Here is a 25,696-nt window from a genome sequence, read left to right as displayed (position 1 = left end):
AGGGTTTCTGCCTAGGTTCAAACGTTTTTACCTAAGTAAAAACTACGTTTTACCTAGGTATAAATCTTTTATTAAGTGTAAACTATTTTCTTTAGGTATAAACTATGTTCTTTAGGAATAAACTCTTTTTCTTTAGTAAAAACCTTTCTGCTTAGGTATAAACTTATGTGCTTAGGTCTTAGCGTTTTTACCTAAGAAAGTACTACAATATAAGTGTGTACTACTTACTTAGGTAAAAACCTTTATACCTAGGTATAAACTATAATATTTCTTACCTAGGTATAAAGTACTTTGTGCTAGGAAGAAACTGTACAATAATTGCGTAGGCAATAACTCAAGCCCAAGGCGATGTCTTCTCTAGCTAAGTATTTACCGCATAAACGCAATCGGTGACAGATCTTGAGCATAAGACCTTCGATCACTGTTCATCAGCATCAAGAACATCGCAAACAGAAGAGAGCGGCAATACGCGAGGCTGCAAATGTGTTTGACATTCATCTAACACAACAGCGGTGTTACTCTCATCGCTTACGAAGATGCTGGCGGCTGAGGCCACTTGTCCAGCACGGTCTCTTGACCCGTTATCGTGAGCTTCAGTTCAGCCTGCGTAGGCTCGTCAAGAAGCAGTGTGTACTCTCCCGGATACACGACCGTATTGCCCATTTGGTCGACCCGCGCCAGCGTTCCAAGCGTGAGAGAGAGCGATGCCATCTTCGTCTGACTCCCAGCAATGTCCCTCAATCGCGCGTATGAGACCAGTGTCTTGAGCGGGTATGGCTTTGGTCCAGCCTCGCCCTTGATGAAAGCTAGAGCGACGAAATCGGAAGTCACATTACCCTTATTGGTTACACTAATCTCCAGTGGCGCAACGTCGCACAGATCAGGATACATCTGCGAACAATCGGTCATGATATCTTGGATGTTGTAGTTGAGTCCTTCGCTGCTACTGAAGTTCGCAGCAAAGGTAGTGTAATGCAGGCCAAAGCCAAAAGGCTGTACAGGCTGGTTGTACCAACGGTAGGTGCGACCTGGACTGATGGCACCGGGGCGCAGGTTCATGTTCAGCATCGAGAGGTTGGTATAGCTCGCAGGGTATTGCGTGATTGGCAAACGACCAGCGACTGCATGCGCGCCAGTGATGACGTTCATGACGGCTAATCCACCATCTTGACCGGGCCAGTTAGCCCAGATGACGGAGTTGACGCCTTCCATCGACAGCAGGGGAGAGTTGTCGACCATGTCGCCCAACACAACGACCACGAGCGGCTTTCCAAGCTGAGCGAGCTTGGTGATGAGTTCGACTTGCGCACTAGGCCAGCTGATGTCGGTACGGTCGAAGCCTTCTGCCGCTGCTGAAGTGTCCAGACCACCAAAGTAGATGATGTAATCAGATCCCTCTGCCGCACTGAGCGCATTCATTGTCCAGTTATCGCGGGCACTGGAGTTCTGCAGAACGGGACCAGTCGCAATAGACATGTTCAATCCGAGCTGTTCACCAGCCCACACTGGAGTACGCAGGTAGGGAGCAGGGCCGCTGTAGATACCGGACAACTTCGACGAGTCATTAGCCCAGAATCCGATCATGGCGACATTAGACCCATTGGAGAGGGTGAGTGGAAGGGTATGATCATTCTTCAGCATGACAAGGCCTTCCGATGCGACTTGGAGAGAAAGCTGCTGTGCCTCTGGTGTGTTCACATCATCGATACCTAGGTCTGCGTATACGGCTCCAGCACCGTCAAAGTAGCCAGCACGGACGAGACCCTCGTATTGTCGCGTGAGAGCTCTGTCAATAACAGTGACGTTCAAGAGTCCTTGACTCCAAGCTCCAGGAATATCGGATGATCCCTCGTACTCGCAGCTGTTGTCCATGCCGGCAATGAAGGCGACTGCTGTACCTTCGGCGAGCGTATCTGTGTAGTTGTGGTTCTCGGAAATATCAGCAACGGCCTCGCAATCACTGGTGATGTAGTTGTTGGTTTCTGTCCAATTCCAGTGCTCGCGCAAGATGGTCTGTAGGACGTACGTATCTGCGCATGTAGGGACACCGTTGACAGCGTTGTACGAGCACATGAACGAACCAACTTTGGAGTCTCGCGCGCATTGCTGGAAAGGTGGCATGTAGTACTCGGCCAGATCCTGCATCGTGATTTTGGCGTCAAAGTTGTGGCGATCGACGCCGCCCCAAGCCTCCATGTCGTAGCCAACGTAGTGCTTGCATGTCGCGATGATCTTCCTCTGAGCTTGATCGCCCTCTAGTCCAGCGAGCAGACTCTTTGTGTAGCCCTTGATGCGCAGAATGTCTTCGCCTGGCGTCTCTGAGCCCCGACCCCAGCGAGGATCGCGGAATGGGTTGATGTCTGGAGTCCAGTAATCCACAGGGGCCACACCTCCATTGCCAAAGGCACGCGCCTCATTCCCGATGATGTTGGCGATCTTGAAGATGAGATCATCGTCAAAAGCAGCCGACATGAGCAATGGCATGGGGAAAGAGGTGGCGTTCGTGAATGGCTCGGTGAAGTTGATTCCCGGGGCTCCTGCTACACCGTGCAATGCCTCACCCCACCAGTTGTAGGCAGGAAGGCCCAGTCGCGCTACACCCCTCGATTTACTACAGGGATCAGTTGAATGGAATGAGAAACCGCGATGGAAGCCTACCTCATCAAATTGTCGAGCTTCTCCTCGTTTTCCATAGCCGCAACAAGGGCTGTTGCCCGTTCGGTAGGCGCGGCGTTGACATCGCAGATCTTGTTGTCTTTCAACGGACCATTGACACAATCGGGACCGATCGCATAGGTGGTCGACAACAAAGTGGCGCCAATAAGGAGGAGATATGAGGCTGAATGCATCATGGCTACGATGCGTACACTACCGCTGCTAGACGGTATTGTCACGTTGAGGCAGCCGACTCTTTATTACTTCCACGACTCAAGCCATCCCAAGACCACCATGCAGCCAAGATTGCGTATTGAGCCGGACAGGAACCCAAAGACGCGCTATTTTACTCTCCCGTGAAGCCATAGTGAGGGTTGACCGTGCTACCCCGCGTCCGCGTATACGAGCCCCGGATCTGCATGATGCTGTCTCTCGATCGACCCGCGATAATAAACGACATTCAGCCACCGGGCTCAACGGAACATAAGGCGCATGTCACATCACATCACTTTGCATGGATTTGCAGCAGCGGTGGTGCCTCGGTAAACTTTAAGCGACTGGTTATCGTGCGGTACGTGAAAAACACGAGGACGCGTAGCTAGCTAGCAGAGTGGCTCCTTCCCGCGTCCCACAAAGAACGGCTGTAAGCCATTTAACCATTGCTTTAACTAGCTTGGCTGTTCTTGGACTTGTCCGGGAAAACCTTGGTGCTCAAATCGAAGACGGGCAGCGGGCATGGGATTCCCACGGCTTCGCAAGCGGTAAGAATAGCGAGGTACCAGCCGGAGATCAAGCCTAGAAACCCGAATCCTCCTGCGCATCGCAACAACGTGTTGATGTGTTCAAGATCGGCTTCAGTCGTGGCGGAGGCAATGGAGAAGTCGGCGGCAGCGATGAAGCCGAAAAGCATGACGAGCCCGAAGAACGTAAACGTGAAGAAGAGATTGACGCGAAGGGTACCGATCAAGAAGACGAAGCTGGCAAGGACCCTGCACACTAATCAGAGACTGCTTTTCAACATACAAGAGCCGGTGTTACTCACATAGACACATTATGGAAGCCTTGAGACGCATTGTAGGCTGCGCCTTCCGCGCCTCCGAGCTCACCGAAGGCGGAGGTCGTCTGGTGTATGGGGTCTTGCTGGTACGCCAAACTGCCCCAATGGCTACCATAGATGATGAAGACCGCGAAGGGAAACGCTGCAAAAGGTCAGTACCAAAAGAAGGGCGCCTATGGACACAGGTAAACCGTACTGTTACCCAGGATAAACTCGGCGATGCCAGCGAGATTCATGGCTAACGCTCCAAAAAAGTAGTAGTCGGCGCTGATGCCGACCAAGCTCTGCGGCGCGACGGCTCCTTGGAACCCGCACAAAATGAGGATAGTTGAAGTGTATGGAACCAAGAATCCGATGAGCCCAAGCAGCGTTGGGTTGGCGAACCGCTTTGCGAGATCTCCACGACGCGGTGCGGATGGCTGGAAGAAGAGACGCTCGTACTGCTCGGGCGAGAGAGCGACAGTGACCTGGCGACTCAACGGCGCACCATTGCTTGCGATGTTCACGCCGTTATGCTCAGTCATCTCGTGGTCTATCTTTGCCGTCTCTGACATGATGGAAGGTGGCTCTTTGTGTAGATGTCGTTAAGTTGAGGACGCAGGACGAGATGGCAGCTGGCTGTGAGAGCAGATTGGGAATGATGTCTTCATGGGCCGCGGCATGATAGCTATATCGCAACACGGAGATGGCTCTGATTGACAGGAGACGGCACACGGCTCAGACCTAACACCCTGTCGTCGTCATGTCTCGAACAAACCGAGGCATGTCGCCCGTCTCAGGCAGCGTATCCCCAGATTTCTCCGCATATGTCTCCACATTTGCTGCAACGGCTGAGCAGAAGACGGGTCGTTGTACGATGGGCGCTGCTATCCGAAAGCCTGGGTCGCGTTGGTTGGTGGACGGTAGGCAGAGCGGCAGACCAAGCCTTGTCAAGTGGTGCGAAGCATTACGTTCCGCGGACTCGGCAACGGGGCGCTAGGCAGAGAAGAGGTAACGGACCGCGCATGACATCACGCCCAACGCCGTGTCACCGAGGTAGCTAAGGGCCGCGTTGTGGCATGCAGCTTGCAGCTTTCCTAAGTAAAATACACTACATGTGTAGGTTTTGCTAAGTAGATCTGTTATCTCTATATTACTAGTCTACTAGTAAACTAATAACTCTATAGCTTAAAAGCTAATTTTTAAAAAGTAAGCTTAATTAGTAGTATACTAAAGACTATATTACTAAGTAAAAATCTAAATCTTAAGTAGTAATACTTATATCTTAAAGAGCTACTAAGTTTATAAGAGTAAAAACTATTACTAGTATATAGAAAAATATATAACTAAAAGCTTTACTTATTCTAAAAACTATAGTATTAAGCTAGAAGTTATAACTTTAGTACTACTAATTTTAAAGTAGTTAAAGCTTTAAAGTTTTTAAAGTAGCTAAAAAGCTATTTTAATACTAAATACTAAGTAAAAAGCTTTATAAGAAAGTTATAATAAAATTTTATATTCTTATTAGTTTATAACTAAATTAAGTTATAAATTCTAAATCTTTATTATTAGAAGATATATACTATAATCTCTTTTAGTAAAACTACACTTTTTCTATTCTTTATATTTATATATTTATATATTTTTATACTAGATTAAGCTTAAAAAATAAGTAGCTTAGATCTAACACTAAACGCTATACTAATATATATATTAAACTAGTTATTAGCTTTTTAGATAGTTATAAAGCTATATAAAAGTTATCTTTTTCTATTTATATTATAATAATACTTTAATAAAAACTTTAACTAAGCTACTTTATTATTAATAACTTATCTTTTTAAAAACTATATTACTATTAGAAAGTTTCTATAAGAAATTATATACCTATTAAAAAAGAAACTATTTAAAAATATATACTAAATACTATTCTAGTAACTATAATATTAGATACTATCTATATAATTTAAAATATTATTAAGCTCTTTACTCTAAATATATATATTCTAAATATATTAAATATTCTTATTAGTATTAATATTATAATAAATATTTCTATTATTCTTTAATATTACTTAGCTATATTAAAGCTATTAATAATTTTCTTTTTTATTTCTTTCTTTAATAGCTTACTAAAAAAATAAATAAATTATTCTATAAGTACTATTATTATATTTCTAGAAGCTAAGTAGAAAGTTATCTTATAAGTAAACTAACTAAAATAAAGTAATTTATTATAATTACTATTTATATTAATAACTTTATCTACTAAATATAACTAAAAATAAAGCTTTTACTACTTTTATATATAGAGTAAGCTATACTTTAGTAATATAGCACTATTTCTAGAATTGTTAAGAAGAATAATAGAAAAAAAAAAAAAAAAAAAAAGTAATTAGTATTTATAGCTTATCTTCTATTACCTAATACTATTAGAAAGATAGATTCTATAACTATATATTATAGAAAATACACCTATATTAAGATTACTATATAGAGTTACTAGACCGCGTTTTGTTGCCCTGCTCTGCATTAACATTCTACTATAATAACTATATATTATAGTTACTTTTAATTAGAATTATAGAAAAGAAATTATATTAAAGCTAATAGCTAATTATTATAGTTAGTTTTAATAAATATATTAAAGTAAAGAGCTACGTTAAAAGTATATAGAATAAAGATAGTTAGTTTTATTAGTAGTTTTTCTATTACATTATATTATATTATATTATTAATAGTTATCTAGTTATAGTATAAAAGATATTATTTATATAAGTAAAGAATAGATTTATAAACTAAAGTAACTAAATTAATATAGTAATATATACTAAGATAATATTAGAATTTTCTAGTAGTTTTAAAAGAGACTAGCTTAAAGTCTTTTAATATCTTTTTAGATATTTTAATATTATTATACTACAAAGATAATACTATATTAGAGTTAAGGCTATAACTAAAGAATATTTAACTAAAAGATATATATTCTTTTAAAAGGTATTTAAGCTAAGAGTAAAAGCTTAAGTACTATAGTTTCTAGAGTAGTTAAAGCTTTTAAATTAATACTAGCTATAAAGCTACTTAAATAAAAAAATTTCTAGATAAAAGATTATTTTTTAAATATTCTAAAAAGAGTATTTTCTTTAAATTTATATTTACTAGCTTAAAACTACTACATTAATATATTAAAGAAGTTTTAAGTTTAATTATATTTACTAAAATTTAGTAAAAATATTCTTTTTCTATGTTATAAAGTACTTTAAGAAGTATAATCTTTTTTTTAAACTAACTAGATTACCTCTAGTCTTACGTACTACGCTATTAGATAGAAAAAATTTAGCTCTTTTTAGTATTAAGATTAATAAAACTAATGTTTTACTAGTTATTTTATTTACTTAAGAAAGCTTTACTAAGTAATCTAATTTTTATCTTAAGTAAAGCTTAAGCTAGAATTATTAATTAAAGCTATCTATAAGAGTTTAATAAATTTCTTTTACTTCTTATATACTTATAAGTCTTTTTATATATCTTTATTTACTAAATAGATATTTAATTAGATTAATATTTAACTCTAATAACTATAATCTATCTTAAGTATTTTATAGTATAAAAAATAGTAGTAGTAAACTACTTATAACTAAGTCTATTTAGAAAATACTTAAACTAATTAATAATAAAGTTTATAGTATAGAGATTCTTTTTTTAAGTTTAATTTAATTACTTATAATTTAATTCTTAACTTATATAGTAGTACTAGTAGAAAGTATTATAATAGTAAATATATTAAGACTTAGCCTTAGCTTATTTAATTTATACTATTATAAAGTATTTATAAAGAGATTTTACTTAAGTTTATTTAAGTCTATATAACTAAGCTAAATTTAATATACTATAGTAGCTATATTAATTATAGTTTATAGAAGTAAAAATATATAACTAGATATCTTAGCTACTAATACTTTATTTTAACTAAAGATTAGTAGTAGTATAACTAATAGTTTCTTCTAGTAGTATACTAGTTTTTAGAAAAAAGAGCTTATAATTAAACTACGTATAGAGCTCTAAAGTTATTATAGATAGAATAAAAGTATATATTATAGTTAGTCTAACTTTAAACTTTATAATTAGCTAACTTACTTATAGTAATTATAAAAAGAAGTATATAAAAGCTATATAGTAGTAGACTAAGTTTTAGTAGAAATTATACTAACTTTAGATATAATATAATATATATAATACTTTAGATTATAGTAAAATAATACGTATATAGTATATAACACTTTAGATAAAAGTAGATAATAAGCTTATAGTATAAAGTATATAATTATAGGTAATATTACTAGAGCTCTACGCTCTAGCTAGTATAGGCCTCTAGAGCTTACGTAGCTTTATACCTTAGAAGATCTAGTTACTATCTATTAGTACTAGCTTTATCTTAAGCTATATAAATTTCTAATCTTAGTAAATCTAGGCTTTAATAGAAAAAAAAAAGTCTTCTATTACTACTAATATATTTAATATTTAAGCTATAAAAAAAAGTTATATTATAGTAAATTGTAAAAGATCTATAAAAATTGTATTTACTACTACTAGTATTTACGCTTTTAATATCTACTATACTAAAAGTATTATACTTTCTTACTCTATTAATAGATAGTATATAAAATTAATCTTAGAAAGTATATAGAGTATATATATATTACTATTATTATTTTCTAAAAGATTATTTTAAAATATTATCTTAATAAAGTTTAATATATTCTTTAAAATCTATACTAGAGTACTATAAACTAGTAGCTAGCTAAAGCTTTAGATATTTTAAGATTCTTTTATAATTATTTTAGATATAGAATTAGTAATTAGATACTTCTATAAACTAAAGGTACTATTAGTTTTTATACTACTATATATATAATAGATATAAAGTAAAAGCTTTTATATAGAACTAAAAAATAGTAAGTATAATTATAATTACTATAAATAGAAATAAAACTATATTAATAATAAGTATAAGTTAAGTAGCTAAAATAAAGTAAGAATTTTAAGTTTATAGAAGTTATATATTAGAGTATAGTAGCTAAAAAGCTAGAGAGAAAAAAAGAGTTAAAAAGATAGTCTAGAGAAAATAAATAAAGTATAAGAAAGTAGTAGTAAGAAAGTATATAGCGTGTAGAAACTACAAGAGTAAAATGTAAAATTTATATAATATATTTTTATTTTCTAAATAATTTAAAGTATTTAATTAACTATATAAGAGTAATAGAATATTTTTTTCTATATTCTAGAACTAGTTATACCTAGTACGCAACGCTATAGTATATATATATATATATAGTAGCTACTTATTTAAAAGTATATAAAATTAAAAAGCTATCTAAAAAAAAGTATAAATAAGATAAACTTTAAGATTCTAAGTATAAAGATAGTTATATATAAAAAGGTAGCTAAAGTTAATAAAATTAATTTTAACTAAGTAACTAGTATATTAAACTAAGATTCTAAGAAATAGCTTAGTCTTTTTAATAAGTTATCTTAGAATATAAAGAACTAGGTAGATATATACTAAGTATAAGTATATAAGTATATAGTAAGTTTAGATTTAGCTATATAGCGTAAGCTAATAGTAAGTAGATAGACTAGAAGATATTAAGAATATATTTTTAAATTAGTAAAATATCTTTCTAAAGATATTAATTAAGAGAGTTAGTAAGAGTGCAAAAGTTTAAAAACTAATATAAAAGAATCTATTTCTAATCTAATAAAAAAGCTTAAAGTATAGAATAGTCTAGATAGGTATTTCTTTTTTACTTAAGTAGTATAAAAGCGCGTATTATATTATATAAGTAAGATATTATATTAGTAAAAGTCTTTCTCTAGTAAAGTAAAAAGTAGTAATAGTAATAGTATTTAAATTTTATAAGTATTAGTATTTTAATAAAAGTAACTAACTATAAAGCTATATTTTATATACTAGAGTATATATATATATATATTATATATATTATATATATATAGTATATAGTAATTATAAACTATTAAGAATTTAAGATAGTATATAAAATAGATATATAGCTAATATTTACTAAATAAATAGTAATATAAGAAAATTACTTAAGTACTAGTAAACTAGCTTTTTAAGATAGTAGGCGCCTAAAACGCTATAAAATTTAAGTACACTTAAGAGCTATACTAAGTAGGCGTATATAGATAGATTATTCTAAATTAGACTTAAGAGTCTAGAAAAGAAGCTATATTTTTTAGTAACTTATAGTACAAAGTTATCTTTACTTATAGTAGAACACTTTAGTTAATAAGTTTTACTTAAAATAATAAAAAGAATAAGAATTAGATTAAAGTATTAATTAGTTATCTTTAGTTACTAAGTACTATAGTATATATACTAATAATATTTTAGATTAAATAAAGTAATTTAAATTATAAATATAAGATTTTTTTATCTAATAGTAATAAGTTTGTAAGTATAGAAATATTATTATTATTAAAAGACTATAAATATAAAAATTTTTAATAGTAGTATAATTATTACTAGATCTTACATTATTTAAAATAATCTTTAGTTATAGTTTAATAAAATACTATAACTTCTAAATATTAATCTATTATCTAGTTATATTATTCTTACTTATAAATAAGATTCTTAGAACTAACCTTTATAATACTCTACTAGCTCTAGAAAAGATAAGCTAAGAGAATTAATAACTTACTTATGTATCTAATAATATTATTAAAAAAATTCTTATAATTATTAAAACTCTATATAAAACTTAAGAAACTATACTATTAAAAGTACGTTTTTTAAATTTCTTAGTTAATATTAAGAGTCTCTATATTAATACCTAGTTTCTTTAGTATAGTCTAGTATAGAGTTACTTTACGTATTTAGCTTCTAATTTAAGTTTATAGTTATTATAGTTATATAGTAATTAGGTTTATATAATTCTTAATATATAATAACTAAGCTATAAAATATATAGCTAAAGATTTTATTTACACTTTCTTATATAGTATAGAGTTCTAATATAATTAATTATCTTTTATTCTTAATTCTGTCTTTAGCTCTTATAGTTATAAGCCTAGTAGCTAAGTTATATTACTAATATTTAATATATATTAAATCTTACTAAGAGATAGATTAGGTAACTTTATTTTTCTTAAATCTTTCTATTACTTTAAATTTAAAGTTTTTACGTAACTATAAACTTACTTTCTACTTTTGTATTATTATTTATATCTAAACTTTTATTTAATATCTTACTTACTATAATTATAATACTTAACTTCTAAGTATAAGTAATTATTATATAGCTATTATAGCTATAAGATTACTATATTAGAGAAAAGTAGAGTAATATACTTAGTACGCGCTATTGTAATAATACTATAATAAGTAGAGTATCTAATAAAAAGATAGTATATTTTCTAGACTTTATATATTTAAACTTCTATAAGCTTAGGTTTTTTAATATCTTTAATTTAGAGTTTTAAAGCTAGCAAATCTACTTATATACCTAACTAAAGTATTAAAGAATTAGTATAATAAGAAAACTTATTTATATAAAGCTTAATTAGAAGTATATAACTAGAGAAATTAGAATAGTACTACTTAAATAGCTTACTAGAGCTATAAGTCTAAGTAATAGCTAAAAAAGACGAAAAGAATTAAATATATTAAGAACTAGATTATATATACTATTATATATAATTATTTATCTCTTACTATAGTAGAATATTAGTATAGAGTAGAGAAATAAAACGTAATATAGTAACTCTATATAATAATCTTAATATAGATATATTCTCTAAATACTTTGTATATACTGTAATATAGTAGTCTTTATATTCTAATATATTTTATTTCTTTCTTAATTAGTAATACTTAGTTTAGATTTTCTTTCTAATAGACTTATAGAGAATATTCTTATTTTTGTTATCTAGACGTTTAGTGTTATAAAAAACACTAATTTAAATACCTTTACTATATTTATAGATAGCTTAATTAATATAATAGTTTATACTAGCTACTTTATAATAAGTATAATAGAAACTTTAGCTATAAATATAAAGCTTAGATAATACTTTTAAAAGTACTTTAACTTTAAAAGTATTAATATTATAAAGTAGATTTATAAGTTAAGGCTAGTAGTAAGCTTATATTTTTTAAGTATATTAGTTTTTACTTATATAAACTCTTTTTTAACTACTTATAAAATTACTTTAAAGTAGCTCTTAAAACTCTAAATACTAAATACTAAACTTATAGCTAGTATAAGTAAAGTACGTATAATACTTAATTAGTAGGTATTACTAAACTTTCTAGTAAGTAGTAAGTTTAATAGCTAAGAGTATATATTACTTTAGCTTATTTAGAAAGTACTAAATATATAAAAAGTATAGTATTAAGCTATAAAGATTATATAATATAGTAGCTACTATAGCTAGACTTAGAAATAATTATATATAGAATATAAGTTACTAGTAATTATATAAATAATTATATAAGTTTTATTTAGATATTATATAGATATCTTAGTAAAGTTTAGAGGCTTTATACTAGTAGTAGACTTACTTTTATTACTTTTTAGTATTAGTAAGAATATAAAGTGTACTCTAATTTTAGTTATTAGTCTAGATAGCTATTAGTATTATATTATAAATATAAACTAAGTAGTATATTATAATTACTTATAATGTAATTATTATATTAGTATAAAAAGTGTAGTTATAGGTATTTTAAGATATAGATCTAGACTTCTATAAAGATTTTTAACTTTAAATTTAGAGTATAAAATAGTAAAGTATATTATAATATACGTAATTTTATAATTGCTTAATTTTTAAAAAGTATACTATAGACTCTATCTTTTAGGTCTAGAGTAAACTTTTTATTTATAACTATAAGTAGTAATAGAAAAACTATCTAGTCTTTTATTACTACTCTTAAAATAATTCTTATACTTACTAAGTAGACTATATAGTATATAATTTGTATAAAGTAATATATTTTTCTTAAGAAAGATTAGAGAGAACTAACTAAAAAAAAAATTAATAACTAGAGAATAATTTACTATAGTACTTTTAAGCGTAATTAATAGTAATTTATATAGTAAAAAAATATTAAAAAATATTAAAAAATATTTAAATATGTAAAAAGACTCTAAACTAGTTTAATTTAGAACTACTAGAAGAATCTTTAAGTTAATCTAGAATATATATTACTATTAGTAATAAAGCTATTACTAGACTATAGTATAAACTATTGCTATACTTACTTATATAACTTTATAGGTTATACTTTAACTAGTAATAACTAAAAATATCTAGTAATATACTAAGATAATATATAGTAATTAAATTACTACTAATAGAACTTACTATATCTATTCTTTATTACCTATAACTTTATCTTTATTCTTTAGCAATATTAACGTAATAACTACTAAGAAGTCTTATTAAAAATTACTATAATACCTTACTATAGCGCTTATCTAAGTAATAGTATTAGAGAAAAAAAGATATACTATAAATATATTATCTCTAGTATTCTTTTTTTTATTATCTTGTATACTTAGAATTCTAGTAATAGTCTAGTATTACTAGTATATAGCTTACTCTAAGTATAGAAATAGTATAAGCTTTCTAGTATTTAGCCTTACTATATATAAAAAATAATAGATATAAATAGTAATAGTAATTAAGACCTCTTTTCTAGTTAGCTTAGAGATAAAATAATCTTATACCTAGTCTATAGAAATAAAATTATACTTACTATTCTATAATAGCTTATATATTCTATTAGTAAGTCTTTTAAATACTAAAATAGAGAAGTTAATAAAAAAGAGTTTTACTTAAATTAAATAATCTTTTAGAATAATAAAAGTACTAATAGAACTCTTTATAGAAGTCTTTATAGCTCTATATTATATCTCTTATTTTATATATAGTAATTTATTCTATAGTTACTAGAATAGCTTTTAGAGTAGCTTCTATATTAAACTCTCTTTTAGTAGAGATAAAGTAGCTAATATAAGTATTAGTTAGTAATAGTAATATAGCTATAAAGAAAATAATTAATAAAATAATAATAAAGTAACTTAGTAAAGCTTTTTAGTAACGTAGTAAAGATATAGAACTAGTAATAAATTAGGTTTATATAAATTTATTATTATCTAGAAAACTTATAAAGTGTTTAGAAGTTAATATTAATATAGTAATATAGCGTTTTATATAAGACATAAGCTACTTATATTTTTAATCTTTAAAGTTCTAAATATTGTTATTATTTTAGTATAAAGAATAGAAAGAATATACTTTTACTAAGATTCTAGTATATATATTCTAACTATAAAGCTTTAGAATATACTAATCTATTAGTTATAAGCTAATAAGCGTATAGTTTTATTATAACTTTCTTAGAGTATTTAAATTAAAATTCTCTTATAAAGTACTTTAGTATTAAGTTAGATTTATAGTTAGTCTAAATTTAGAAGCTTAAATTATCTTAGAAGTAGTAGCGCTAAGACTATAAGCCTTAGTCTATCTATATCTAAGAGTAGAAAAATCTTTTAGTTATATATTTTTTAGTACACTAGTAATAGACTTTACTTTTTTAGAACTAGCTTATAAGCTATAGAATTATTAGTCTACTAATAAAGTATTTAGTAATATAAAAAAGTGTTTAAACTATTATTTTAAAAGCTCTTTTAGAATTACTAGTTTATTATACTAATTAAGAAGTTTAATTCTTAGTAGATTAACTAGTACTAATAGAATTAATAATTTACTATAGCTTTAAGAAAGAATATATAAAGCTTTAATTTTTTTTAAAAAAGTATTAAGTTATATTTCTAAGAAAAGATTAATTACTTCTAGAAAAAGTAAAGCTAATATTTTTTTAACAGTATTTTAATTTAACGTTCTTTTTCTACTAAGTTAAGTAAGAAGTAGTTAGTCTTACTACTTTAATTCTAATCTTATAAGCGTAAAATAAACTATAAGTAAAAGCTAATAACTTATTTTTAATTATAAACTATAATTACTAGATCTAAACTACTAAGTATAATACTTATAAAGCTTATTACTTAAAAGAGATAAAAGTTTAAAAGTATTATTATAAAGAAAGATTAAGTAGTTTATAAAAGAAAGTTAAGTAATTAAAATAAGAAAGAAGTATACTAACTACTATATAGTTTAGTAATATTATTTCTATAACTATTTACGTTAAAAAACTATTAACTAAGCTTAGACTTTTTATCTTTAGTATAAACTATAAGTTATATACGCTTTTAGCTAGTATAATTCTTATTAGTAAAGTACTTATTTACTTAGTTAATAGCAAAGGTTTAAATAAGCCTATTTTCTTTTATTTAGAAAAATTATAAGACTCTTAAAGCTTATACTTAGATTCTTCTAGTAATTAGTATAAGAAATTAGATTCTTAATTCTATTATTAGTACTATTAAAAGATATAAAAAATCTTATCTTATAATTACTAGTATTAAGAATATCTCTACCTTCTATTCTAATATTATTCTAGAAAAGCATTTTAGAAATAGTAATATATATTATATAAAATATAATAATATACTATAAGTTATCTTACGTAAGATATATACTATTCTTATAGCTTTTAAATATATACTTAACTTTTAATTTATTATATATAATACTTCTATCTATTTTTCTAAGCAAATTATTATAAATACTATTATCTACTTATAAGGTATATTTTTATCTACTAGTAGTACTAATCTATAGAATAAGAAATTTAATTATTAAAGAAAGTAAGCGTTTAAGACTTTTATTATAGCTCTCTAGAATATAAGAATTTCTAGTATATAATATAGTAAATAAAATAAGTATACTACTACTTATATATATATATATTGTAATCTCTTATTAGCTTTTTAAGCTATTACTTTATTATATCTCTTTATTAATATATTATAGAGCTTATTTAACTTCTTTATAAGATTTATATTAAAAAAATAAGCTTTAATCTTTAATAAAATTTATTTAGATAAGCTATATAATTCTAATATAGAGAAAAGGTTATTATACTTTATTATAGAAGTTATATTAAGCTTTGTAGCTATTTTAAGCGCTACTATAAGTAAAAGTTTATTAATATTAATTAAGATAATAATACTATAATACTACTTTAGAGAAAGAACTTAAGATTAAAGAAATAAACTAAAAGAGACAAAGTTATAATTATAACGTCTTTACTATATACTTATAAGTTTAATAGCTTAGTAAAAAGAGCTAGCTAGAAGCTTATAGCTAGGTTAATTAAAATATATATAAGCGCTAGTCTTTAAGCTAAACTTTAGCTAGTATTTATAAATATAGTAGCTTATACTTATAAAATAACTTTTTCTTAGCTTTATAGCTACTAATTTCTTAAATAGATATTATTTAAGTAGTTTAGATAGTACTTTTAATATTATTAGCTACTTAAGATTAAGTACTAAGCTACTTATCTTTACTAATATTAAAGTAGAATTTTCTCTTAAAGCTACTAAGTAAATCTACTTAATAGTCTTTATATAGCTAGAAAGTACTATTTAAACTTAGAAGTTAGGTTTTTTAGCTATATTAAATATTATTCTCTATAAAGTAGAGTCTTTTAGCTAATAAATATAAAATAGAAGTGTAAGTACTAATTAGCTATTTAAGATAAGGTAATTAGAGACTATTACGTAAGAAACTTTAAAACTTTAAAACTTTAAGTAACTCTATATTAGACTAATAATAATAATAATTATAATATAATATAGTTATAATACTATATAAATATCTTTCTATATAATACTAAGTAATCTTATAGTTAATAATATAATATAATAAAGTTATAACGTTAAGTAGCTCTCTATATAAGCTTTTAGAGAAGAAATACTATATAATAAAGTTATAATAGTTAGCTAGTATAGTAAAAAAAGCTTTTTATAGAAAGAAGCCTTCTATAAAAATCTCTAAAGAAGTCTAGCTAGTAGGCTAATATTTTTTCTCTTAACTAAGATAATAACTATAGTAGAAATAGTATCTTTTTATATACTTATAACTTTAAGACTTTACTATAGAGTAGTCTACTATATATTATAGTATTGTATACTTTAGTCTTAGTTTAAGTAGCCTAGAAGACTAGTTATATCTTATAATTACTATAGTGCTACTTAATATAATAACTTTTAGTATAACGTAGTTAAGCTTACTAGTAATACTTTACTTATTAGCCTAACTATTAATATAGTAGTAGGTAGAAACTAAAAACTTAAAATAAAGAAAATTGCACTAGTAATATCTTACTAGTAATATTCTACTAGTAACGCTTAAGTTATTTATTAGTATACTCTATTTAATATCTTACTAGTAACGCTTAAGTTATTTATTAGTCTAACTATTAATATAGAAGTAAATAAGTACTAAAAACTTAAAACTAATATTAAAATAAAAGAATAGTATTCTTAAGCTCTAAGAAGATAGTAGTAATAAAGTTACTTATACTTCTATCTAATACTCTAATAATTTTATAGAGCTTTTTAAAAGAGCCTCTAAAGAAGCTCTTAGTAGAGCTACTAGAGAGGCCTAGCTAGTAGGCTAATATATCTTTTCTAAACTATATAAGTAAATTATATTCTTTATAATAGTAATAGTAACTAATAGTTATAGTAGAAGTAAGATTTAATACTTTAATTACTTCTTTATTACTCTTTATTATGCTCTTATACTTTCTATTATTTCTATTTATAAATATAATAAAGAAGAAAAGAAGTAGTTATCTATATAGTAGTAAGATAAGTTAGTAAAACTAGTACACCTCTAGTATTACGCTAGTATAGTATAGAGTCTAATTATTTAATAAAAGTTTCTCTACGTAGCTACTTAAGATCTTATACTAACTCTATATATTTAACTTTATAACTATATATTACCTTCTATACTATTAACTATACTACTATAATAACTACTTATTATAATAGTACTTCTATAGAGATTAATATTAATAGTAGAGTAAATCTTATATTATTTACTAGTACTAACCTTAGCTCTAATTTACTAGGTAAGAGTAACTCTAGTAAAAGTAATAGTAGTATACTTTTATATATAGATAACTTTAAAACTCTACTTTTAAGTAGTCTAACTAGCTATACTTATATTCTTAATTATTACGTCTTTACTCTCTTACTAGTAATATCTTACTAGTAATACTTAAGTTATTTATAGGCTTAACTATTAATATAATAGAAGCTACTAAAAGCTAAAGACTAATATTAAGATAACTTAAGAGGTAAGTACTAGTAATATCTTTAATACTAATCTTCTCTCTAATCTTAATACTAATAGCCTTAACTTAGTAGTTACTATTATTATCTCTAGCTCTACTACTACTTCTAGCTCTACTACTACCTCTAGCTCTACTACTACCTTTTACTTTACTACTACTACTACTATAGAGGTACTTTCTACTTCTATAACTTTATACTAAGAATATATAGTAACTCTAGACCTCTTTTAAGTTTATACTACTTTACTTTAATATATATACTTTTATAAAAACTATAGATTTTATAAAATTATTACTAATAATAGTATTAAAGCTTTTAAAAAGCTAGTAATAGACTAAGACTTACTTCTAAAACTACTATAAAGGTATCTTATACTTCTATAAGATAATTACTAATAATAGTATTAAAGTCTTTAAGAAGCTAGAAATAAGATAATTACTAATAATAGTATTAAAGTCTTTAAGAAGCTAGAAATAAGATAATTACTAATAATAGTATTAAAGCTTTTAAGAAGCTAGTAATAAGTTAACTTAGGCTTACTTCTAAAACTATTACTACTCTAGCTACTATAGAAGTGCCTTATACTTTTATAAGATAATTACTAATAATAGTATTAAAGTTTTTAAGAAACTAGTAATAAGATAATTACTAATAATAGTATTAAAGCCTTTAAGAAGCTAGTAATAAGATAACTTAGGCTTATCTCTAGAACTACTACTACTTTAGCTACTATAAAGATATCTTATACTTTTATAACTTTATACTAAGAATATAACTTCTAGATATCTTCTAGCTACTAGTACTCTTCTCTAGAACTACTACTACTCTAGCTACTATAGAGGTACTTTACACTCTTATAACTCTATACTAATACTAATAGTATTAACTTAGACTTATTTTTAAGACTACTAGCACTATAAAAGTACTTTATACTTCTATAACTTTATACTAAGAATTTAATTTCTAGATAGTAGTCTTTAAGTACTATATATCTATTAAAGTATAGTGCTTTAAGTATATTACTAGCTTTTTTATTAGCTATAATAGATTTTAGTAGTAACTTTATAACTCTTAGTCTAGCTCTAGTCTCTTAGTCTTACTAATCTCTCTTCTAATATTAACGCTAATAGCCTTAACTTAGAGAAGTGCTTAGCTTTCTTTACTTTTTACTTTTAGCTACTTAGCTATAATTAAGAGTAAGATAGCTTTATTTTATATTAGATATTATAATAAAGATATAGCTAATTAGCTTAATACTTATTAAAACCTCTACTATACTAAAGACTAGCTAATCTATTATAGAAGATTTAAGAGACTACTATAGTTTACTTCTTTTTAGCTATTACTTTTATACTTCTCTAATTAAGAGCTTAGCTTAGTTAGTTACTAATAATATTAAAGTAGCTATCTTTAATCTATTTCTAAACTAGATATATACTTAATAGAGTTCTATTATTTAGAATAACTACTCTTATATTATAAACTAATTATACTAATACTAATAGTTTTAACTTAGACTTATCTCTAGAACTACTACTACTATAAAAGTACTTTATACTTCTATAACTTTATACTAATACTAATAGCTTTAACTTAGTCTTACTTTAGAACTACTACTACTACTCTAGCTACTATAGAGGTATCTTATACTTCTATAACTCTATACTATTATAGTAGAATATCTAATTATTACTCTAGGTTTACTCTAGCTTATTACTTTAAAGAAATAAAGTAGTATCTATAAAAATCTTTTAGCGTAGTTTAGATTTAAGAGCTTAGTCTAGTTAGCTACTAAAAGATAATATATTACCTCTATATAAAGTTATTACGTAATTCTACTATAAGTAGCTATCTATCTAGCTATCTATCTATCTATAGCTTTTCTAGCTACTAGCTTATTATTAGTAATACTCTAGCTTTTAGTAAAGCTTTAAAACTTATATAAATATTTATAAACTTCTATTAGAGTTTTTACTTCTATTTTTAATATTTATATCTTTTTAGAAACTATAAAATTACTACTAAAACTTCTCTTAATATACTAGTAGCTAATAACTATATAAATAGCTTATTCTCTATTCTCTTTATTATAACTTTAGAACTATCTACCTTACTAGAAGTAGCTAGAGATAATTAATACCTAGAATACTAGATAGAGAAGACTTAGATATAAAATAATACGCTTTATATTATAGTTTACCTAGCTAGCTTATAATCTATATATTTATATACTATACTCTAAGTCTATATAAGTAGTTTATAAATAAGTTAGTACTTTTATTTTTATTTAGAAAAGTTCTATAGACACTACCTTTAGGTATCTTTATTAACTACCTTTAGATAACTCTAGAGTAGCTATCTATTTAATATTATTTATATACTATTTTATAATATATAGTTTAAAGCTTTAGTTTAACTCTAAATATCTTTTATAATACTAAGTCTACTAATTATCTTTTAAAAGAGATATAAGTTAGTACTTATAAATAGCTATAATAAGCTTAAAAAACTTATAGTTAGTTAACTTATATTTAACTCTTTTAATTATCTATCTTATCTTTTATTAAGATAAGAAGTATAACTCTTACTTAGACTATTTAAAGGTATATTTAACTTTCTTTTATTACTTTAGTACTTACTACTATAAAGTTACTATCTAGCTTAGTAGCTTTTTTTAAGTTTAGAGAATATTTAAGTTCTAAAACCTAATTACTTAAGAATTACTTTAGAAGTTATTACTTCTTTTAGCTTACTAGTTAAGTAAAGACTTTTATACTTTTATCTTACTATTTAAGCTATTCTATTTTATTTTATTTATACTAAGTAAATAATATATATATAACTTAGTACTTTACGCTAAGTAGTAAATAACGTGCTTATAAATAATATATAAATTTTATATCTTAAATACTACTTTATAAACTACTACGTTACTTTAGCTTTTATATTACTACTTTCTTATTTTATATTAATACTATACTTACGCTTTTTAATACTATAGATACTACTACTACTTCTAAAGATAGTAGTAAGCTTTTATAATAACCTAGTAACCTATAGAAGCTACTTCTATCTTCTATACCTTTTTTTTATTTTTATATTTTAGTAAATAAAAAAAAGTATAAATAGTATAGCTATAATATAAAGAGTTATACTAATAAGAGTAGAACTAGTTATTAAAGATCTTAGTATAACTACTATAAGACTAGTATACTATACTTAACTAAAGCTAATAATAAGCTAGTAAACTTCTCTACTTTATTAAAGTAAAAGAAGAGTATTATTATGTTTAATAACTTACCTTTTTTAAAGTAGCTTAATTAGAGTATAACTTTATACTAACTATTATAAACTTATAGTAGTATTAGTAGTTTATATAGTCTTATATAAACCTTTAGAACTAGTACTTATAATTTTCTTTATAAATTTAATTCTAAGTCTAGGTATATAAGTAATTCTTTAAAGTTAACTATATCTCTACTATTAAGTTAGCTTCTACTAGTAGATACTAATTCTACTTCTACTTTATAACTATACTTTAGTCTATATAAGCTCTCTAATAAAGATCTAGATACTCTATAACTTAAACTAACTTCTACATTTTATAGATAAAGTAGTAATTAATATAGTCTTTCTTTATTCTTATCTATAGCTTTATTTTTATTACTATATTACTTTCTTATATTTTTATCTAAGTGCTTTACTTTAAGTTCTACACTATTTATATTTATTCTCTAATTAAAATATTCTATATTTTCTACTTATTTAACTATATCTAAAGGTAGAGTAGAAAAGTTCTCTAAAAAACTAGATAATTAAAATAAAATTAGCTAGTTTACTTATAAAATCTATAAGTGTAACTAAGTAACTATATAGAAAGCTAAAGTAGGTTATATATACTACGTAGATTATATATCTATAGAGTAATATAGAGTATAGTGCTATTTTCTTAGTTATAAATAGGTAGAGTAGTTCTTTTTAAATAGAGACTAGATAAATAATAACTATAATTACTACTATATTAGTAGAGTAAATATACCTACTATTATAAACCTTTATTAATATAAACTATTATTATTAGTATTACTACTTTAGTTACTAGTATTTTAGAGGTATTTCTTATTTAATAACTATTCTATCTTATATAGCGTATACTATACTAGTACTACTTATACTAGTAAGTTAAAGTAAGGCTTAAAAAATACTAATATATAACTTAATAAATATTTATTAACTTTTCTAGTTAAGTTCTATAATAAAGATATTAAACGCCTAAACTTTAAGAATATTAATCTTGCTAAACTAGCTATAACTAAAAAGTATTAGAAGCTAAGAGATTATTTTTATAAAGTATTAGTAAATAAAAAGTTAGATACTTACTCTAGCTACTAGAAGAGATAGTTTAATATAAATATCTTTAAATACCTATATAAGTACTATTAAAAAGATAAAAATAACGTTTCTCTCTATAGTGTACTTAATAACACTAATTCTAGTAATATTTCTAATCTTTCTATTCTTAGTGTTATTAAAAAGATACTAATCTTTTATATTTATATAGATATTAATATAGAATAGTAATATAGATAGTAGTTTAAGTATACTAGCTATATCTATTACTTTCTCTATAATACTAGTAAGATCTTTCTAAAGCTAATACTTCTTCTAGAGAATTTTAATATTATTATTTTAAAGCTAAAGAGAAATACTAATAAGAAGAAAGTTAAACGCTAGTTTACCTAAGACTATAAAGTATATTACTAATATATTTAGTAATAGCTTTACTATTTTAAAGTAAATTACCTAAGTTACTATAATATTAAGATTATTTTAGAGAACTTATCTAGACTTCTAGCTAACGCTTCTATCTATAAAAGGCTTCTTATTAGTAGTTATAATATTAATAAGTTACTTAATAGTATCTCTCTTAATACTAATAATAATTAGAGTTTAGAAGAGAGTACTATACTAAACTTACTTACTAATTAAGAAGCTATTAATACTTTTTACGCTTAGCTCTAAAATAAGCCTAAGTTATTAGTTACTACTATTACTAATATACTTATTAATTAGTTTAATAACACTATACTTTTTATATTACTAGTATTTCTAATACTCTTCTTTTAAGGCTAAGCTAAGTACCTATAACTATATCTATAGTTACTTCTATTTATAGACTTAATACGTTATCTTTTTCTATATAAAGATAAATATTTTACTTACTTCTTATACTTTTATTATATTATATTTAATCTTATTATATATAAGTGTATCTATAAGTAGTTAGACTTTCTTATATAAAAGCTGTATAATAGAAATATTAGTATTAATAACTTAAGAACTACTTTTAAGAGTAAAACTATATAAACTAGGTCTATTATTAACTATATTAAATATAGTATAGACTCTCTTAAAAGTACTTATCTATTTTAGTATATTAAGAGTAAATAATATAAAGCTATTATTTACTAGATTAGTTATCTAAACTTCTTTAGTATCTAGTCTACTACTAATTCTTATAAAAATACCTTATAGAGGCTAATACTAAACTATAATAATTAGAAGTCTAGTATATAGGCTACTTAAATACGTATTATAATAGATAATTTTTAAAATAATCTATTTATTAGTATATTTTACTTTAACTATTACTTTTAGATTTTTAAGTATAAAGTACTTAATAAGCTATTAAATATTAAAGATTACTAGCGTTATTCTAAATAGTAGAAGCGTAGTAGCTTTTATATTAATAGTCTATACTAGAGCTAAAGTATATCTAATCTAAAGCTACCTTTTAGTATTTATAAAGGCTCTACTACTAAAGTATAGAAGAAATAGTTAAAAGCTTTTAGTAAGTTTTATAGTATTTATCTATCTACTATAAACCTTTATAAGCGTAGTTAATCTTCTACTTTAAATTAATATATACTTATAGCTTTTCTCTTAAACTAGTAGTTAAATAACTTTAGATCTTTTATAAACTTTTTTAACTACTTCTAAATTTATTATTATACTATAGACTACTATCTCTAGGTACTAAACTTTTATATATAAGTTAAAAGAGATATTTTATAGTATTAGTTTAGAGTACTATAGTCTAACGTATTTTTTTCTTAGATTACTATTACTAGAAGAAAGAAGTACTATAAGTTCTACTTTATATATAATAATCTAAGAATAAATACTTATAACTAGCTACTAGTAATAGCGTAGATAGCTAATATTAATTTCTAGCTATATACTAGCTCTTAAAATATTATATAATACGTTATAGCTTATACTTTAATAGCTAAGAAGTAGTTAGACTTATATAAGAATATAATAAAAAAGCTTCTTTTATATCTTTTTAAAGTATTTCTATTATATAGCTTAGTCTTAGAGACTATAATAAGACTTATAGAAATATAGAATTAGTTAGTATCTAAGATTATATTTCTTCTACTTAATCTATCTTTTATAAAGTTAATTTATAATATTATTTCTATAGACTATTATAAAAAGAACTAATAGCTAACTATCTAGTATAGAGAAGAAGATAGTAATACTAGACTAGTACTAACTAAGTTATTACTCTAGCTATATAAAAACTATTTTAATTAACTTAAAAAGGTCTTCTATCTTAAATTTCTTTACTATTATAAGCTAAAGTTATATATAGAGCGTACTTATAAAAAGAAGTAAGTATTAAACTTTTTTTCTTACTATAATCTATAGAAGAAGAACTAGATAGAGAACTATTATTAAGTAAAGCTTATAAGTTATTATCTTTTCTATAAAGTTAATAGTCTTTTTATATTACTTAATAGTAATTATAAGTATTTAAGCTTTAAGAGAGCTTAGAATAACTATAAGAATATATATAAAGTAAGTGAGCTTTATTCTTTTAATACTTATAATAACCTAAATAACTCTTTTAAGAAGAATAATAATACTATATTAGATATAGATCTTAAAGTAGAGAACTTTAAGTCTTACTAGGCTAAGTTATCTTATTAGCTATTTACTTAAGAAGGTCTTATAGTCTCTAGTAATTCTAATACTATTAGTAACTAAATTCTTAATAAGTAGTATAACTAGAATAAATATATTAGTTACTAGTATATAGCTAGAGATTAGTTAGAGACTATAAAAGCTAGCTACTCTATAGAACTTTAAGCTTAGATTATTAGTACGCCTACTATATTAAATATAAAGTAGAGGCTATTCTATAATACTTTAATTACTTATTTTAAAGAATAGTTAAGTTATAGATTATATTAATAGTAATACCTAAAGTAAATACTTACTTACTTAGATAGTAAAGCTAGAATAAGTTAGAGATATATTATTCTTATAGTTAGCTCTAATCTTAAGAAGATAGCTATAATATATCTAAACTATTCTAGTATATAAGCTATTAACTCTATTCTTTACGCTACTTTATCTAGAGTAGCTACTTATAATATTACTAGTTTTACTTTTTACTTATTATTTTATCTAGTTTAAACTTTAGTAAGAACTACTAAATACTAAGTTAAAGTATAGTGTAAATACTATAGACTATATTCTATAGTATAAGCTACTTTATTATTAATAAGAAGTCTATAATAGACCTAACTATATTAGTATAGATTTACTACTAATATTATAAGATCTTTTCTATAATAGCTAAATAACTATTACAGAACACACCTCTAGATACTTCTTAAGAGCACAGCAC

The 25,696-nt window shown here is 25.8% G+C and overlaps 2 protein-coding genes across 2 annotated transcripts; both read right to left on the bottom strand.

The window, feature by feature from the left end:
- Window positions 1-528: 528 nt before the first annotated feature.
- On the bottom strand, window positions 529-2,852 carry J4E92_010678 (uncharacterized protein; the record flags this gene model as incomplete). Its single annotated transcript, XM_051502014.1, has 2 exons — window positions 529-2,611; window positions 2,659-2,852. The coding sequence occupies 2 exons, from the start codon at window positions 2,850-2,852 to the stop codon at window positions 529-531; spliced, it is 2,277 nt and encodes a 758-aa protein (XP_051347726.1).
- Window positions 2,853-3,319: 467 nt separating this feature from the next.
- On the bottom strand, window positions 3,320-4,266 carry J4E92_010677 (uncharacterized protein; the record flags this gene model as incomplete). Its single annotated transcript, XM_051502013.1, has 3 exons — window positions 3,320-3,644; window positions 3,698-3,854; window positions 3,909-4,266. 3 exons carry the CDS (start codon window positions 4,264-4,266, stop codon window positions 3,320-3,322), a joined length of 840 nt encoding a protein of 279 aa, XP_051347725.1.
- Window positions 4,267-25,696: the final 21,430 nt, after the last annotated feature.

Source organism: Alternaria infectoria (assembly GCF_024043175.1).
Source record: "Alternaria infectoria strain BMP 0036 chromosome Unknown scaffold_41, whole genome shotgun sequence".
Taxonomy (NCBI): domain Eukaryota; kingdom Fungi; phylum Ascomycota; class Dothideomycetes; order Pleosporales; family Pleosporaceae; genus Alternaria; species Alternaria infectoria.
This window is presented reverse-complemented; position numbering and strand designations above follow the sequence as displayed.